General features: G+C 44.0%; 1 protein-coding gene across 1 annotated transcript; it reads left to right on the top strand.

Annotated features, from left to right (window-relative positions):
- Nucleotides 1-961: 961 nt before the first annotated feature.
- On the top strand, nucleotides 962-19,609 carry LOC119451542 (antimicrobial peptide microplusin-like). Its single transcript, XM_037714489.2, has 5 exons — nucleotides 962-1,177; nucleotides 1,349-1,410; nucleotides 6,168-6,257; nucleotides 13,925-13,951; nucleotides 19,436-19,609. The coding sequence occupies exons 1-5, from the start codon at nucleotides 1,096-1,098 to the stop codon at nucleotides 19,511-19,513; spliced, it is 339 nt and encodes a 112-aa protein (XP_037570417.1). The 5' UTR covers nucleotides 962-1,095; the 3' UTR covers nucleotides 19,514-19,609.

Here is a 19,609-nt window from a genome sequence, read left to right as displayed (position 1 = left end):
AATCATTTAATAAGTAACAACAACCAGTGGCTAAAGAGCAAATGGGTTTACATGTTTCTCGCTTAGCCCTGTGTACTCTATGTGCTTGCCATGCGTGAATGCGCATATTTTCAACGGCAACTGCTTGACTGAGCACTCAGCAAGAACATCCTCACACAGAGTTCAAGCACCTAGCTTTTACGGTATGCATCTTTTGGAATTAACCCCTTTAGTCACCGTGTCCAGATTAGTGGACGCGAATTCTTTTTGCCTATTCTGTCAAGTAGTGGCAAAGAAAAAAAAAACATACTAACGGGGCTACGGGCCATGATCATTCTGCTTACCCAATGTTACTTAAGTTGACTATATTCTGCAGGGTACTGCTACTCGTAACCACTTTAATAAAGACACTACCATGTTTGATGGAATGTTCGACTCACCCCCCGATCCATCAGTAATAGGTTGAAGTTCTAGTTTTTCATTCCTCCTTAAGACTACAGCCATTAATTCTACACGTGATTTTCGTCGGCGATTGAAGTCTTTCTATGGAAAAAATGCCTCATTACGGAATGTGCACTAAGTCAAACTTAAATTACTCTGTAATTACGAGGGCTCCCTAGGAAATGTGGAAAGGATCTCCTTACCATCTTTCCTTTCATTCAAAAGAGGCTGCGGCGCTTTTGAATAAAATTATCTGAATTTAACACATTTATTTTCCGTGCATCGTAATTCATGACTAAAGAGGTTCATTTTAGATGAAAATTTGTTAGAATGTGAAATTATATAGCGTCCTCGTGCTACATAGTGTCCTCGAAGGTTAGTTCAGGAAATTTGTTCCGCCCTTTGCGCTTTCTTGTCAGTGCGAAAGCCGAGCTATCATCTATGTCAGTGCGTAGGCAGGTTCGCTGCTTTAGCTTTTGCTTTTTTCTTTCTTTCTCTCTATCGTTTTGCCTGTGCGAGCCGCTGAGCGCATGTGTTTGGAAGCGTCCATATCGCGAAGCAACGGTGGCTTCTCTAACTGGCGCAACTGATGACGCGAACGAAGTGGCGGTATAACAGGACTCACTTCGCAAGCGTTCTGTTTCCATACCGCTGCAAACGGCTCCAAAAAGCACCATGAAAGTGCTGCTTTTCGCATTCCTCGTGATCAGCACGTACGGATTTTTCTCGACCTCTGCTGAAGATCCAGATTTGTGCTGTAAGTTGCTGTTCTTTCTTTAGTGAATATAATGTGCACGGAGCTGGCTCACTTAAAATATCTTTCAAAGTCAGAGCTGAAGTAAATGCTATGTGCTCACTAAGTCCTGTAGTTAATGCCAAGATACTGCAATTTAGCTATGTTCACCTTGCTTCGTTTTTCATGGTGAAGCTTTCGACGATGTCAAGCTTGGAATTTTGTTGAGGTGCATCAGGGAGAGAGCCTGGCTTATGGTGAGTTGCTAGTTCGTTATGTTTCCTCGGCATAATTATAACCGGCACTTTCTATTTAGTCACCACCTTCCAACCCTGTAAAAAGAGCTTTTTAATTATTTTTTATGACATGATGCTATAGGAGAGGTTGGCGTCTTTGGGCGGAACCAACCACTCCTCGTCACACGGCAAACAAAATTAAGTTGCAAAATGTGGCGAAATACACCGAAAACAGTCAGACAGCAAGGACACAAAGTACCCCGCATGACTGCAGGAAGCCAGAGAAGATGGTCAGAAAGAAAGTCGCAGAAGATAAAGAACTTCTTTCATTACTCTGCTATACTGAACCTTAAGAGCTCCACCAATTTGCGAAGCTTTTCAGTCATGTCAGGTCTTTTGGTGAAATGGCCTTCGCTATTATCTCCTTAGTAGCATAGCAGCAGTTAGGCATTTAGGCATATCAGCTGTTGGGCATATCAACATTGCACTGATGCAGTCTTACGGGACCGTTCTTGAGTACCATCAGTTTTGTGAATCAGGACACCCTTGCTCATGTAAGCTATGAGGCTGGCACTGGACCGGAGCTCTTCGATGACTTCTTAACTGATGCTTCCCAGCTACGTCGAATGCCTATCCGATGAATAACACATATCGCAAGAATGTAAAACCGCCATTGCAAAGGTAATTTCTAGCATTCTCACGTCAATTGCGACCAAAGAATAGAAGCAAATATAGCTCTCCCACACGATTGTTCTCATGCACACCTCACTTTGATCTTGTTCAAAAAAAATCTTGGTTTATCAAGTACGAGCGAAATCGTCGAGTGATATTTAAGGCTGCCATTGGACGCTTAAGCTCAGTGAGTTGGCAGACACAAACAATGTAAAAAAGTAATAGCACAATCACCTAAACAATCTGCGCTTTTCCAAATTTCTGAATCCACTTTATTTCCAACACACAAGTTGGGGGTCCCCCAGGATCGGGTGCCTATTAAAGTTTTCAAAAATTCTTAATACATTTTTTGCAGCCGCTCCTGTTTGCTGTAGATTGTGGTTATTGTAGTACCCCAGACTAAAGCGCAGTATGAAAAATGCAAATAAAAATTCGAATAATATATTGCCCCTTTCAGCTTAACTGGAATTAATCCTTTCAATTTGTAGAGGCAAACAACTGATTTACCTAATTAAATCGCAAGCTTATTAACGTGTGCTTTACAAGACAGTGTTTCTTCCAACCAAACACCTAGAACAATTTCTGATGAAACATGCTGTAGAGCAGTTCCTTGAAAATTTAGGGTAAGTTCAGAGTCACATTGTTTATTACGTAAAAATAATGTATTTAGTTTTCTTCCTTTCTTAACGTTCGAAGTTAATATACTGGTGTTCAGCCACTGTGAAAGTTTAATTAGGTAATTGTTTATCGTTGTGTTTGAATGAATTAAAGTTTGGGCGGAGAAGAACGTATTGTTGTCATCAGCATACATGACCAGTTTCTCTGAATTAGGCACATCACATAAGTCAATGATGTAAATTATAAACAATAAGGGTCCAGGATTGAACTCTGAGGCACACCATGTATCACGAGAGTAGTCGGGGATGTCAGGTCATCGACGTTCAAACACAGTTTTCAATTGTAGAGATAGTTTTTTACGAGGTCAAGGACGACGCCACGTATACCACTAGTCATGCAATTTGGACAGCAGAATATTGTGATTCACACAATCAGATGTTTTTCTGATATAAATATATAAACCCACAAAATTGAATTCTGGGGTTTTACGGGTCAAAACCACGATTTGATTATGAGGCACGCCATAATGGGGGACTCCGCATTAATTGTGACTACCAGGATGTCTTTAACATGCCCCCAATGGACGGGACACGGGCGTTTTTTCATGTCGCCCCCATCGAAATGAAGCCGCCGCGGCCGGGATTTGATCCCGCGACCTCGTGCTTAGCAGTGCAACAGCATAGCCACTAAGCCATCGCGGCGGGTAAAATAAACCCACAGTAAAAACGTTGCTTTCCATGTCAAAATTTTACTCTTGATTAGCAATAATGTCATTTCAGTAGATTTACATTTCTGGAAGCTATATTGGAAATCATTGATTACATGGTATTTAGCAAGAGAGTTTGCAAGCCGTGTATTAACATTATTGAAAACGTTGGGCAATATGGGTAAAGCAGATATCGGTGGGGAGCTTCCTATCTCACTAATGTGTCCACCTTTGTGAACAGTGATTATACGTGCAAGTTTAAGGACAGAGGGAAAAATACCAGTTTCTAAAAGTTAGTGAATTATAAATGTGGGCGGTAGGGCTATGATAGAAGCCACATGCTTTATAGGGACAGCGCTCAGGCCACCTAACCCTGCGGCGTTATTGCTTCGAATTTTCGAAATGAGATTCGTAACTTCTTGTGCAGTAACCGGAGAGAGAATCATTGAATTTGCCAGTCTTTTGCGAACTAATAATAATGTGTCAGTACAATCACTACGAGTATTTGCAGAGTCGTATTCACCAATATTTTAAAAAACTCGCTCATTTATTTTAGGGCGCCTATATCCATCTTGCATTGAGCTTAAGCTGCAATACTAATTTGGCAAGTTTTAGAGTTATTAGATAAATTATTGATTACCTGCCATAACTTTCTTGGAATGTTGCAGATTTTAGCAAACAAGGACTGATTGTAGGCAAACTTTGACTTTTTTTACTCACCGTTTTATTTATTTTGGTATGATTTGAATTATTTAAGCAAAACAGCATCACATGATTGAACGAATGTATGGTACATTTTGTTTTGGGTTTTTATTCTCGTGTGCAAGCTGGCTGTAATCCAAGGCTCGCGTATTCTTTTTCTTCGTCTATGATTGAGTGCCAAAGCAAAGTGTTTTTTTATATCAGGCTAAAATGTTGTTTAGAAAATACGATAAATATGTTTGGGATCACGTTCGGTGTCTATGCTTCGAATATTATCGTTTCAGCGTCACAGTAAAAATTCTTGAGCTAAGCATAGCTGTTGTCACGATAACTCGAGTTTTCGGTATTTTTATGCCTTTTGTATGCTACAGGTAGAAATGTAAAAATTTGGAAATGATCACTGATATCAAGAGGGAAAAACGTATGTTAAGCACTGGTCGCAACGTACGTTGTGATACAGATATCGAGAAGCGTCATGGCTATTCCCATTAATATGAGTAGGGAACGTAATCAAATTTAGGCAGGTAGAAGTGTGGAGGATGGTTTTAAGATATTCACTGGATGCGTTGCCATAGATAATGTTAATGTGTATATCGCCAATTACTAAAGAAGCTGTGTGCATTGAGTGAAGACTAGGCAAGAAAGTTTCCATGAACTCAAAGAATTCGGACTTATGTCCTAATGGGGGCGTATAGACTGCTGCAATAGCAACATTCTTGAGTCTTAGTACTATACACTACATTTGGTGTAATACAAGCTAATTCATTAACTACATCACAAGTAATGCAATTTTGATGTACAAAAGCAATTCCACCACCGTGGTTAGCGGACCACACAATGCCATGATAATTATATCCTGGTATTTAGGGTGGGCAATCGATTGTAGAAAGCCAGGATTCTGTGAAAAATTTTGCATCAAACTTTACCGATAAGCAGTCGAAAAGCATGCGTAGCCTGTGTATTTATTTTTAATGCTACGAGCATTTAAGTGAAATACACTGAAGTAAATAGATGACACCTTAAATTCAGTGTTGAAGTTGTCAGAGTCTCAGTATATACATTCTAGCTTGGCAGCCATAACTATATTAGGTTGTACGCCAATATCAGCGTCAGAGTTTTGACCATTCTAGTCACGGCTCGTACACGGAAAGTAAGCTGTGACCAACAACTCAGTGAGCACTGGACTGGACCATGCAGCAGTGTATTTTCACAATCAAACTTGAACATTTCGGCGCCGATCGATTGCGATGTACATCAAATGGCCCGTGTGACGTGTGTATAAGACATAATAAAGATTCGAGTCATGAAGTAAGGTCCTAATCAAAGATCACGGGCTTGCTCCAGGCCTTATTATTGGGAGCTGATGGTTGCAGTAACTTGGGCTTCAGCGAGCAGATTGACATTGGATAAGATTATAGGACTAAGCTAGATCAGTTGTCGAGTTAGAATTAGTGTTTTTAAACATATTCTTGGCTTTTACTAGCCAGAACCACCGTTTCATATGTGGCATGCCATTGTAGAGCACTCCGGTATAATTTTGGTTGCCTGGGGTTTTTTAAAGTACACCTAAATCGAAGTACACGGTTGTTTTTGCCTTACGCCCCCATCGAAATCCGGCCAATGTGGCCTGCATTGACCCCGTGACATCGAGCTCAGCAGCAGAATGCTATATGAATTAATGTTTTATATCGAGTCGTACAACTGCAAAACTAATTATTATTGCACGGTAGAATTTCAGCAATCTTGGCTTTTACGTTCTTGTCTTTTGTAATGCGCCTCCTGATTGTGTAGCCTAGGCGTTGCAATTATGGCCTGTAGTCAGGCTATAGCATCTCCACTTTTGCTTGCCATGCCATAATTTCATTTTCTCGTCAAGCTGGTATGAAAAAGTTTATGGTTAACTAGTCTAGTTTGCAGCTTAGTTAATGTGTTTTAAGGGCTGAAAGAGAGGTTTCGTCTACTTATGTGCCCAAATTTCAATTTAATTAAGTTTACCGACTTCAGTAAAAATATGCAGGTGCGAACATTGTAGCAACGTTGAAAATGTTCCTTTGTGAATTTTTTCCTGCCCCATTTTCAGCTGCGCAATGGCCTTGACCACCTTCTACACGTCTACCAGTGCGAAAGCGACACCTGCGCTTTCAACAAGATCTGCGACGAAGGAGCCGTTGTAAGTAAGCGTGGCACCGGGCTTTGCATGCGCTCATACGCAGACCACCACCACTCGATCAAAGTGCTGTGTATGTACATACATACCAAGTACTCTGTGGCATGCGTGTACTGGAATAAAACGCGAGAGCGCACTCCTTGGTGGTCGTTCTGCGCCATACAATGACACGCTGAATTGCTATAGTTTCAGGAGAAAGGTACCAGTGTTGGTGTAATGCTCGCATGTCTTTGAACATCGGCCGTAGTCCACGGTACAGGACAAGCCAAAGACCGCTAGCTTGCGTTTCGTTAGCTGCCTCTTACATACGAGCTCATTCGGGCATGCAGTTACAAAACGCGATCCGCTACTGGCATCCATGTTTCTCGGTACGAACAAAAATGGCAGCCTTTTGTGACAGCAGCAGCGGTGCCAGGGTCGTGAATTCACAGCAAAGATAATAACGAAAGGACGGTGCTGTGTTACAGGGTGGTACCGGTGTTGAATACCTTGTAGTACGGCATGCAAGGACGAATATTAGCGCTCTGGAGAGCTTACAACGTCAAGCCTTACGCACGTGTTCAGGGCTGCCTCGGTGCACCTCAACAACAGCAACAATAGCCATCGCGAGAGACCATATGATCCAGACACACGTAGCTGTCGACTCCCTCAGAGCGCACATTCGTCATCTGTCAAGGATCCACGACCATCACCTAGCTTCCCTACCAGCCGAGAGACGTCAAGCGGCCTTTTCAAAAGTGATTAGTGCACATCAAGCGTGCATACCGTCATCTTATACACCGGCGGTGAAGCCTTCATCTCCCCTGTGCTGCCTGCGACAACCTCAAGTGAATTTTACTATTGCCGGAATTACCGAAAAGCCCAATCAACCGTCGCCGGCTCTGAAGTAATTGATGCTCCTATTACTGCGCCAGACATATCATGACTGCATACATACCAACGGTTCGACCTCACCTAATAGCTGAACTGCCGCATTCATCTTTTCAGCACAGCAGATTACAGTTAAATTCAAATTGTCACATATGACTACATCTAAGTCGGCAGAACCTGCAGCCCTCCATGCAGCTTTGATTTACGTCACTAAAGAGCCCGCACAGAAATGGGCCATATTTTGTGACTCTAAAGCAGCTCTTCACAGTATGAAGTCGGCCTGACATCACAGAAATTATAGCCGATGATATTAATCTTTCAGTGAATTCCTGGGGCGCTATAACACAAAATGATTCCAAACTGTTTTGATTCGAATCTCCTGACGTCAAATTTACGTAACCACCGACGCAAGCATCGGGCGGTGACCCGCAGCGTTGTCTGAACGACCCAATGAAATACTCTTCTCGTTTATACTCTCCTCGTTAACCTTTGTTCGCTTTCAAAACCAATAAAGTTGTCTACACTCAGTGGTTTTTCTTATCTAATTGGCTGACAAGAGGCGAGGAGCACGCTCAAGTGGAGAGGGTTTCGATGGGGCCGAGCCAGAACAGTGAAAATAGACAACCACATGAAGCGGGTGGTGCCGGCTTCTCCGATTGGTCCGCTTTGCCTTGCTTAGCTTGCGGTGGCTGGTCGAAAATCGCGGCGGCGTGCAACGGAAAGAGAAGAATGCCGCTAAAACGGATCCTCAGCAAGGAAGAGTTGGCAGAGCGATGTCGTATGCATGCCGAAAGGGCTCCCGATAACGTTTTACTTCCACGAAAAAAGGTGTATCATGCACAAATAAATACATGCTCACCGGCAGGTGCGAGTAGCGAGGGTCTGAGCGATCGGCGGCCAGCCATCTTCTATTCCTTTCGGAATGGGGCAGTCTGCGGCTATTCAGCAAAATTGTCAGTTTTGTTCGGCATATTAATACATTTTTTTCGCGTACACGTCACTTTGACGTGGTGAGTTTTGGCGGTTTTGTGAGGTCGCGTGACAGACAGGCGAAGTGGGCGTAGCCAGAATACATTGGACCAATAGCAGAAGGCTAATGGTGAAAAGGCGTCGAATCAGGAATGATGATTTTTCTTTTGTGAGGTTTAATCATGCATAATCAGTGTGTGCACGTTATATCAGATGGGGAGTTATCGCGATTTTCATGGCGTCGCGTGACAGATGGGCGAAGTTGGGAGTGGCCTGAAAATGTTTTCACCAATCGTGGAGGCTGATTGCAGAAATTGGAATCAAAACAGTTCGGAATCATTTTACGTTATAGCGCCCCTGCTCACTGTGGCATCGTCGGCAACGACTTTGCTGACAGGGCTGCCCGGTCTTCCCACGAAGACACCCAGACGCATACAATACCTTTGGCGAGGACGGACACTGCCAGGGAACTTCGTCTGCTTGCACACAAATAGTCACAAGCTTTCTGCACTTCAAGAACCTTCAATTGCCGATTGTATAAGTTGGACCGCTTGCTACGGCTACACGGCCATCTAGCCTTTCCCGCGGCGAAACAACCTTGCTGTGTCGCTTGTGGCTGGGAGTGGCGTTCACGAACGCTTACTCATATCGTATGGGAATGACCACGAACCCGATGGGCGACTCCTGTAGTTGTTAGGAAACCATCGAGCACCTATTGTGTACCTGTCCTTGCTACGACGTACAACGCCTCTTTCAGGACAACTATTCAACCGACTGGACTCGAGACCGTTCTCTGAGTCAAAGATACTGTGACCGTGGCAACACCCGTCACTGGCACAAAAAGCGATTCGGGCACTAGTACACTACTTGCATTGCACCGGTTTAAGAGACTGCTTATATTGTCCCTGTGCATCATCCCACTTGCACTCAGTACTCATACTCCCTCCCTCTTTTCCTCCTTCTGTTCCCCTTTCCTTTACCCCCAGTGTAGGGTAGCAAACCGGACGCTCGTCTGGTTGACCTCCCTGCCTTTCGTCTCCTTGCTCTCTCTCTCTTGTATTACGGGGTGCCATTTGTAAGAACTCCAATCGCCAGGGACTCAGGGAACACTTGAGTATCCATCATTCATTAGAGCTCAAGAAATCCCTGAGAAATGCCCATTAATGCATAAGTTCATAGACAGTATACAATCTACAGATAGCCAGTGGACTTATGGTTTGTAGCGGGCACGCCTTGCTGCTACCTGTTCGTGGTTGAAATATGAGCCAGGGTTCCCCCTCCCCTCCAAAAAAAAGTCGCAGTTTCTACCGAAAGGCGAAGCATCAATTGCGATAGCAAATTTACTAGTACAGGGCTATACGGACTAAAGATAGTATTAATCGGCTGCATAAACCTGGACACATTCGGTTACCAACCGAATTAACAATCATGGTGTCAGCGCGCACCAGCAAACATGAATAGATCACACTCGATGACCGCAGACAACCACAGTCAAAACGCTGGCGTGAGAAAGCACGGCCGCAGCAGCGAGTGAAGGTTCGTGCGGTCTATCGCTTCAACCGAAACTGAGCGGCGAAAGCACAGCGCATAGAAAAGTAAGAGCCGTGTGGAGATCTCTTTCAAGATACGGTGCGCGCGACAGCCCGCAGCAGTGCAAAGTACAAGTACGCAGTGCAGGCAGAGTGGAAGCCGCACCACCTCCCTCCTGCGCTGTCTTCCTGCTTTCCTCCTTTCGTGTGGCAGATTGAGTCGCCAGTTCCCCTTGTACTCGGTCGCAAGATACGGATTTGGTGCCACAGCACAATGTCGCCCCCCCTCCCTCCCTCCCATCCCCCCACGGCCTTTAACGCGACGGAAGAAGTCGCGTTTGCTCTCCGCTGCGCGTTCGCTCTCCGGGAAAGCGCGCGTCCCTTGCGCGCTTTCTCTCACGCACTTACGCACTTAACGCGCGGCGACGATTTTATCGCCATTGGGCTTTATACGGAACCTCACGGCGACGGCGAGGACGACGGCAGAAATCCGCTTGGAGTGTCCATATAATTGCTATCGCAATAAAAAGATCAAGATTAAATCCGGCTCCACCTCCATCATGTGCCCGGTCAAGGCCTGCCGAAGAATCCTCCACGGCGCAACGCGCAAGGCCGCACATGCAGCCTTATTAGAAACCAGCTCACGGAGCTACATGCGATGACAGGATAGATTGAGTATCGTGTCTTACATGAGTGAACTGAGGGCATTGTGCGAATTCCGGCAGTCCACACACATTTGGTCGGCTAATATTTATAAATTTTGACTAACAACTTCTTCATGACTTTTGTTTCTATAGTCTTTATTGCTATGCTGAAATTAAGAAATAAATCAGATCTGAAAACCCTAGTGTGATATGATATGTCTGCTCCTTTCCTCTTAGGTGTACAAAAAATGCAAATGAAGAAAAGTGTCTGTGAGGAGAAAGAAGACATGGGAAAAGTATATAAGTGTGCAAACAGTTTCCTCGGAATGTATTAGCCATACAATAGACTGTCTACATATACATGTATATTTATAATGTATGCGCAAGGAACTGTGGATGTAGACGTTGTGTGACTGACGGAGATAGAGAGAGAGAACACAAGAGAGAACAGAGGAAGGAAAAAGAAATAAATGCACATTCAACCTAGATGTTCAAATCTACGGGAAACAAAGCTTTAGTGTGCCGCTTCATTAAATCTCATAAAATAAACACCGTGCGAAGAATTGTGTTTTTTTTTTCATTCTACAGGGTGTTTCAGCGAACACTTTAAAAATTATTGAAGGTTGCCTGTGCCAGATAGCACAATTCTACTTATTGAGCTGGTCTACTCGAAGAGGCGGACATTACTTGCAGAAGAAATTGAAATGCATAATCCAATAATTAACAAAAATTCACTAATTAAGTTTTTAACTAATTACATTGTGGCCCATATTGCAATTTACAAACTGTAGCCGTGCAGTTCGCAAGGCGGATCCACTTGGAATTAATTATCAGGATGACCCCAGTTTCGAGATATTAATTCCCGAACCTTGCGGAGAAATGCATTGGCGTTCCAGTTAATTTCTTAACAAAACGTCGCATTATGCATTGAAGCCCAAAATTAACGAGTACGCCAATGCATTTCTCCGCAAAGTTCGGGAATTAATATCTCGAAACTGGTGTCATCTTGAGAATTAATTCCAAGTGGATCCGCCTTGCGAACTCCACGGTTACAATTTGTAAATTGCAATATGAGCTATCAGGCAATTAGTTAAGAACTTAATTAGTGAATTTTTTATTAGTTGATTATGCATGTCAATTTTTTGTGCAAGTAATGTCCGCCTCTTCGAGTAGGCCAGCTCATTAAGTATTGCGCTATCTGCCACAGGCAACCTTAAATAAATTTTGAAAGTGTTCGCTGAAACACCCTGTATATGAACTGTATAACCTCATGAAATTTCCAATGTCTGAGTGCATGCACCACACAGGTTAGAAATTTAATGTCATGCAATATTTAAATTTATGCACTTTATCCCCTTTCAGTATGAAGGCGCTGTAAGAAAGCTGATGGATAAACACTATAGCGTGGTTACTTTCACAAATATAATCTTTTATAAACGCTAGAAGTGCGATAGTCTGGCTTGCCGACGAAGAAAAGGTCAAGATCATGGGTTTGTTCCGTGATTTCTATCCGCGGTCTGCCAGTCACTGAAGCGGCCTCATGCTGTAAGGACGGTAATATACCGGATGTTTCAGCGAACACATTAATGTTGAAAGGTTGCCTGTGGCAGATAGCACAACTCTAGTTTATGAGTTGGTCTACTCGAAGAGGCGGACATTACTTGAAACAAAAAATTGAAATGTATACAATTGACTAATTAACAAAAATTCACTGATAAAATTTTTAACTAATTACCTTAAGGCCCATATTGCAATTTACGAATTCAGCGGTGGAGTTCGCAAGGCGGATCCACTTGGAACGAATTCTTTGGATGACACTAGTTTCGAGTTATTAATTTCCGAACTTTGTGGATAAATGCATTGGCGTTCCAGTTACTTTTGGGCCTCAGTGGATAAAACGACGTTTTGTTAAGAAAGTGTCTTGCAGAGTGATAATCCATCGGACAAACTTATGCTTCAGCTGCTGCTTGGAAAACATCTATGTCAATGCAGCAGCTTAAGCATACGTTTATCCGAAGGATTATTACGCTGCAAGAGTACAATTTTGAGGTGCGCCACCATGCTGAGGGGGCTAAAAGACATCGCCGATGCTCTCTCACGGAACTCCCTCGACCGCATGTCCGAAAACGATGAGGGTTGCATTCTTGTCGAATACGCCATTGTAATGAGAGAGTAGACAATCGGCCGTACGGTAGAACGCCAGGTATATTTCGTTTTTTTTCTCATCGCGCCCTCGGTCCGAGCACTCAAGCCCAAGTGCGCAATTTTTTCTTCCCAATATATATAAATTGCTGTAACCGCGGTTTAAATCATGGATCCGGGACCTAAAAGAAGTGTGACGTAATGCTAACGCATTTCTCTCGACACTTGCGCTAAATTACCACTGAACGTTTGAGGCATGCTTCGCGCTTTGCGTCTCAAGGTCTTCATAATTCTCATCATTCCAAGAACTAGCTCGGCACGAAAGGCGATTGATGTGCGAGGTAAGAGAAAGCGAGGCCATCTAAGGAAGCCGAGTAGTGCGGTTCAGAACGCCAATGTCTTATCCACTATACAACGCGACCAGCCTTGTATAACGAAGTACACAACTGAAAAGTTGTTGGCAAATGATGTTAAGGAACTGTATTCTTGTGAAATTTATAACTGTAAATTACATCTGATTGTGTGTATTTATACCCAAGTAGGAAACAGCTGCTGATATCAAGAAAGAAACATCACGGTTTCGGTGGCTCTTGATTTGTACAATTATGGCTTTTTCAGCTTCTGGCTTCTTTTTGCGTCAGCTTTGTTAAAATTGAATTAACTTCTGGGGTTTTGCTTGCCCAAACCACCATCTGATTATGAAGCCCGCCGTATAGTGGGAGACTCCGGATTAATTATGACTACCTGACGTGCATTTGAACCTAAGTGTACGAGCGTTTTAGAATTTCGCCGCCATCTAAATGCCGCCACCGCTGCCGGATCGAACCCGCGAATTAGAACTCAGAGCAACGCCATAGCCACTAAGCTAGCGAGGTGGGTGTCATTGGCGTTGCTGCTGCCATTTCTAGCTCTGCACTGCCGTCTAAAAGAAGACAGGTAATCTCCCTAACCAGCTCACGCCATGAATAATATTTCTCGTTCTCCTGGACAATTCGCTGCGGGGCAATTTGTTCTTGTCACACTCATACATTTTGCCTTGTAGCGCTTTAAGTCGATCATTTGGCCTAAATGAAAGAATGCAAAGAAAAAAAGAAGAAAGCGTGGCTTTCTGTCTCCTTGAACCGTCTCCTTGATGCTTTTGGTTTACGCTAACCCTGCAATATGAAGTAACATATAAAAAAAGAAAATATCATATAATCATATGTCGATGAGCTTTTAAGTTAGTAAATTAGCAAAATTTAAACATTCTCACCTTTCCTGCACTTGTCATACTCGGCTTCGCACTTATCAGGAACGTGGCGCAAACAGATGCCGCTCGAATCAGATGTGTTCAGTAGCGAAAATGTCAAACAGGTACGACTAGAGCGACTAAAGAAAGAGATTGACGGCTAGATCAATTTAAAGGAGCTCAAGAAACTGGGTCGCAAAGTGGCACCTTGAAGTTTGGATGGGAAAATGGGTTTGATTGGAGCGGCACATTAGTCTATGACTTATCCTACTTTCTTACTTGTTTCAGTCAACTGCCTTGGAAAAGTATATGAAGGTAAGTACTTTTCAAAGACATTATTTTATTTCATTATATTATAAGGAAAAAGGGCTATGCAAGTCAGGACTGTTCTGAATGATTCGTCTAGAGGAGCGCCGCGTTTGTCGCGTAGAGGGCGCAGTTACTGGGTGAATGCATGAATCATATAAGTCCTGCGGAATGATGTCTAGTTACCATATATGAATGCTTTACAATTTGTTCATTTTAATTAATCCTAAGCTAATTGTTATTTTCAGTCTCACATTGTTTGCATCTCTGTAAAACAATGTGCAGTGCTGTAGTACTACAATGCTCTCCTTGATCGGACACAACACTCCACGTGCATTTGGCGAAGCGCTGTTGCATTGTTAAATTTCTGTAATACGAGGGCACGTCAGATAACTGAAAGCAACAACCTCCTCAGTTGGCCGTACATACAATTGTTAACGCTATTATGTGCATGTATAAATGAAGTAAATAAGTCAACCTTTACTCAAGTGAATCCATGCATACTCTTGCTTTACCTTCTTTAGAAATAAAAAAAAATATTCGGTATTCGATTAGCCAGTCAGAGGTACTTTTTTTCGAATATTTATTTTCGCCTCTGTTTGTAACTTTCACTATTTAAAATCCCTTACTATTTACCTTACATATTGACGAGATAAGCTCAGTGTTATGCTCATTACTTTATTCCTGAATTACTTTTTAAAACTATAGGAATCGCAGATAGTGCAGAAAATGCTGCATGGGGAAACATGCTTGCTTGAATAGTATGGCTTTTTAGGCTAGTTGGTTAGATAGATCAGAGTGGGTCATAGCGCTAGAAGACACGGACAAGAACGAGAGAACAAGATGAGCGCTCGTCTTGTTCGCTTGTTCTTCGCCGTGTCTTCTAGCGCTATGACCACCTCTGACGCTTGTTTGCACAGAAAACGCTGATCGATTCGATAGCGCGTTCTTTCAGTCTTGTTCAAAGCTGACGTTCTGGGGAAATTGTTGTTTTTTCTGGACTTACATGTGTTCGACGTGCTACGTGGATGGCAACTTCGCTTAGCATTTGAGAGTGTGGATCTTGATGCTACTTGTGCAATAATTTTACTGCTTTCTCACGGTAGAGGTACCATTTGTTGACGTAGAAATTATAACAAATAAAACGAGGACGTATTCTCTTCAATTTGTATAGTTCTGCGCGCTTCGCTATCTCACTTAGATTTCTGTCAATGCCATAAAAAATTCGTGGGGCCGCAACATTCATAGGGGGACGGATTACCAGCGAAGCTGTTTAGACTGCATACGTGGGCTGCATACTTTATGAAATCAGATTTTTTAATACGGCATCACACTAAGCCGACACAAGCATCGCCACGGTCCCCGCACCTCCCATGCATCTGCTGCTAACGCTGTTGCATCCTCGCCGGTACCTCCAACGTGCCTGGCGTTTTAACCACAGAAGCGCAGGTAGAGTGACCTAGAATATGGGAGAGTGTCCAAAGCGCCGGCTCCGGCGAGGGCCTTTTTCTGTGAACTGCCGCGCCGCGCCGCTGCTGCTCCGGACCCGTGGGCTTTTCGCGCTCGCGAAGCGCACGGGAAGCGAGGGTCGTCTGCTACGCGCTGTAGTTTTTTGCGTTCGTTTTCCACGCAAAGCACTTAAACTCTATTTAACTTCAACAGTGTGGTGCTGCGTGGAGCTTACCCATCTTTGAGCGTTTCTTTGTGCTTGGGCAGCAAGATAATGCAAAAACTAACGTATCAAACTCATCAGCGCGGCCTAGCTCCGGTGCTAGAGTTCGGGAACGGTATTACGGTAACTGTGCGTGCGTAGAAACGCGCTAAATGAGCCCGTGCAAGGAAAGAACGTAAAAAAAAGAAATGTTATTCGCATAGGTACGCGGGCAATAGCGCCATGCTTGCATGAATAAGAGTAACGAAAAAAGTAAATTACTCGCGCAGTCAAGCGAAATACTTACGTGCGTGCAGTGATCGCTTCGCTCACCACTACGCGCATTTCGCACACGGTTAGTAGTGATTTAGAGCCATATGCATATGTGTTTATTGATAATTTTTTTAGCCTCGACAATACTTTATTATGAATAGAGCGCCATGAGAAGGTGTACACGAACAATTCTTGCGGTACGCTAACTCTTCAATACAAACTTCGCGCACGATGTACCTTAAGGTTCACTATGAGCGAAGCTGGTTTCAAATTCAGACATTCGAAAGAAAAACCATTCCAGCCAATAGGTAAATAAACATAAAAAAGGGTGAACAAATATATATTTTTCTACATTGAAATGAATAGATAGCTACTACTGGCCTAGCTATTCACTCATTTCATATGTAAAAGTTATTGCAGCAATAGCCTTGTTTTATTAATCCGCGAATCCTCTCTGAAATTACCAACATAACTTCTCATGATATATAATAGTTAACGTGTGATTTTTTACATAAACTAACAAGCATTCATGGCGCGTGATGATGTTTGTGCTTGCATTATATTGAGTGGAAAATCGTCTTGAATATTGCAATCTTTGATGCACTATAAATATCGCTATTGATTCTGCATATCACTTAAATTGTTACCTTCAATCAGTAAAACATGCGAAGTTTATGTTCTGGTGATTAGTTGCCTCTTTCATTACGTAACTACAAGTATGTAAATATTTATCAGTAAGTATATTTGCTGTGTACGAATCAGCGAGCATACGCAATAAATATTCCTAAAGTTACTTTCATGTTAAAATTCGCTTAGTGTTTGCGCTCTTGCAACACAGGAAGGCGAAAGAAGAGTTGCACATCCGTAAAGCGTCATGTTCGTTTTCTCACGTTCGCTCGTAATTATGAAATGAGACGTACGTACACAATGTTGCACTGTTAGCATTTCATTCATTTTGGTTTGTCTTGTTTTTTGCCGCCTTATATTTCTCTCGTACCCTTTACGTACACGCCGTGGTAGCTTAGTGGCTTTGGTAGGTTGGCTCGAGGACGCGGTTTCGATTCCCGGCCACGGCGGTTTGCATTTCGATGGAGGCGAAATGCATAAAACACCCGTGTACATAGATATAGGTGCACGCCAAAGAACCCCAGGCGGTCGAAATTACTGGAGCGCTCAAAACGGCGTCTCTCATAGCCATAATAATTGTGATGTTTGGATGTAAAACCCCACAAATTATCATTACTATTATTACCCTTTACCTGTGCTCTCAGTCCTTCATGATATATGGGTAAGTTCGACACGTTGAGATCGAGATTAGCATTCAACACGTTCTTATCGTCACATGCACCCACACCATGAGAGGGATTTCTGGACGAAAAATGCGGGTTTGCACCACACGTCATACTGTTGTCGTTAACCGCGACATGAATGCAAGTATGTCAAGTTACTAATGCCATGACCCATCAGTCATCTTAGTCACACATTTGTGCCTTTCCACGCTATACTTTGTGATATATACTAAGTGAACGAGACGGGAGAGTTACGCGGTTAGTATTTATTTTTGGTATACCGCGGCCCCGCCGACGGAGACATTCCGCTTCCCAAGAGCCAGTTAAGGATTACGCCTTAATAAAGAAACAGCAGAGCGCGGGAGGCAGTCTTGTAAAACAAATCGAATGCACGAAATAAAAGAAAGGAAACGATAGGGTGTAAAAGCGTTAGCATGAGCTAGCCATATCTGCCCGTTCTCCTGATTATCATCGCGATCTCCACCTTATTTTCTTCTGCAGCACATTCCCGTTGCTCATTCCGCGCATAACTAAATGAAGTAAGCGCGCGGAATGCGTTACTCAAACAGCCAAGTAAGCGCGGACCAAGCGAGCTAGAAGGAAATATACAAAATACCCGTATTCACAGCCAGCAAACGCGTTCTCTGTGCGGTGAGTCATTGCGGTATTATCTTGCTCTGACGTGGTACTTAATATATTCCAAATTATCGCGATGTTGGCTAATAGCAACCAAAATATCAGGCTCGTAGCAGACGCCCGCCGCCTTGGCGCGGCTTCCGCAGCGGAGAAAGCCCACGGGTCCGGTACAGCAGCGCCGCGGCGCGGGAGTTCACAAAAAAAGGTCCTCGCTCCTCCCATGTATTCGCGCGGCGCTTTGGACACTCTCCCATATTCTAGGTCACTCTAGCGCAGGCCACGTGCACAGGCGCCATCGTCACACTATTTCCCTCTCTCCCCCTACCCGTCTCCGTTGCTGCAGTTACATCGCCCCACTCTTTCCCCCTCTCCCCTACCCGTCTCCATTCCAGCAGCGACGGCACCTCCGACGCGCGTCACGGTATGACCCCAGAAGCACAGGCCACGTACACAGGCGTCGTCACCACACTCTTTTCTCCTCCCTCCTCTCCCCACGAACGCGCGTGACGTTATAACCACGGGAGCGCAGGCCCCGTGCACAATCGGCTTCATTCCTGTCTAATCGTATCGTCTCTATTCCGGTCCACAAAACGGACGCAAGCCGCCCAGGGTACCCCCCCCCCCCCCCCTTCTCTGGGAGCGCATGCGGGATATGCATACGGGTGCTAGAGGTAAACAGTTTCGCTGTAAAACTTCTCTCATGTCCTTTTTTTTTCCTTTAGGTTTATTAGCCCTCGTGATTGCTGGCAACAATAAAAGTTGAATCTCTCTCTCTCTTTATGTTCATTTAAACCCGAAAATCTTGAGCAGTTACACGTAGACATGCTATCTTTAACTAGAATCGCTACGATAACATGCCGCACCACTGGGTTGTTTACGTAATGGTAGCTTATGGGCACGACCACGGCCGTACCTGCCTCACGCGCGAACGCACAGCCGCATGGTACCGTACTCGACGATACTCCGGAGAGCGAGTGTAGAATGCGTGTTTATTGGCAATCCATCAAACGCCATCTCAAAAAACAGCCACAACCTACGCCCACCATCTCACTGGCGTTGATATCTGCGACAGTTAAAAAGTGAGGTGTCAACTAAGAAAAGGCCAAAACGCGTAATCAATGTGCGTTCTCACGTATCTTCTGCCTTCGTCGCACGGGTCCGCTGGGATATGTCCTCGCACTTGATGGCAAGGCCATTCACCGCGATACTGCACGGTCACGTGATTATTCCGACTGAAACCGCGAGGCGGCAACTGGAGTTGCAAGAGATGACGAGTGTCCCCGATGAAAGTGAGACGTCTAGACGATGACGGCTATTTTCCGACCAGGACTCTCATCTACAGCAGCGCGCTCCTAGCCATGAGATCGCGGTTCACCCAATTCACGCAACTTTATCGTCTAGTCACATGGGCATTTTCATCGATCTTCAAGCACTGAGCCCATAGACCATGGGTTCACGATCCCTTCAGAATGTACTCCATACCCTTGCTTTGTTCTCACTGAACGCTCGCGATTAGCATTCTCGAGCGGAATCGAAAGTGTATTCACAATTTTACCACGTAATCAGCAGCCAAGATGTTGAAAATACCTTGAAATATTGATGCCATTTTTATGTTGTTAAAGGGGCGCTTTGTTCTTTCTATAGCCGAAGCCCCGCAGAGAGTTCTGGGAAATCGGCCAGAAGTGCGAGAAGGAGCTGCCTCCAGACGTCCTGGCTGTTTGACCACGCTATCCTCACATATGTCCATCGCCGCTTGCGGCCATTTACTCGGAATAGCTATAAAATGGTCAATTTTTGTGCTGCTGTCGTATTGTCATT

Source organism: Dermacentor silvarum, chromosome 1, assembly GCF_013339745.2.
Source record: "Dermacentor silvarum isolate Dsil-2018 chromosome 1, BIME_Dsil_1.4, whole genome shotgun sequence".
Lineage (NCBI taxonomy): Eukaryota > Metazoa > Arthropoda > Arachnida > Ixodida > Ixodidae > Dermacentor > Dermacentor silvarum.
This window is presented reverse-complemented; position numbering and strand designations above follow the sequence as displayed.

Bases quoted from the DNA above. Each gene is read 5' to 3' on its own strand.
- LOC119451542 (XM_037714489.2), top strand. From the start codon at position 1,096: ATGAAAGTGCTGCTTTTCGCATTCCTCGTGATCAGCACGTACGGATTT. The intron at 1,178-1,348 runs GTAAGTTGCTGT...TTCATGGTGAAG, and splicing joins TGAAGATCCAGATTTGTGCT to CTTTCGACGATGTCAAGCTT. The intron at 1,411-6,167 runs GTGAGTTGCTAG...CCCCATTTTCAG, and splicing joins GGGAGAGAGCCTGGCTTATG to CTGCGCAATGGCCTTGACCA.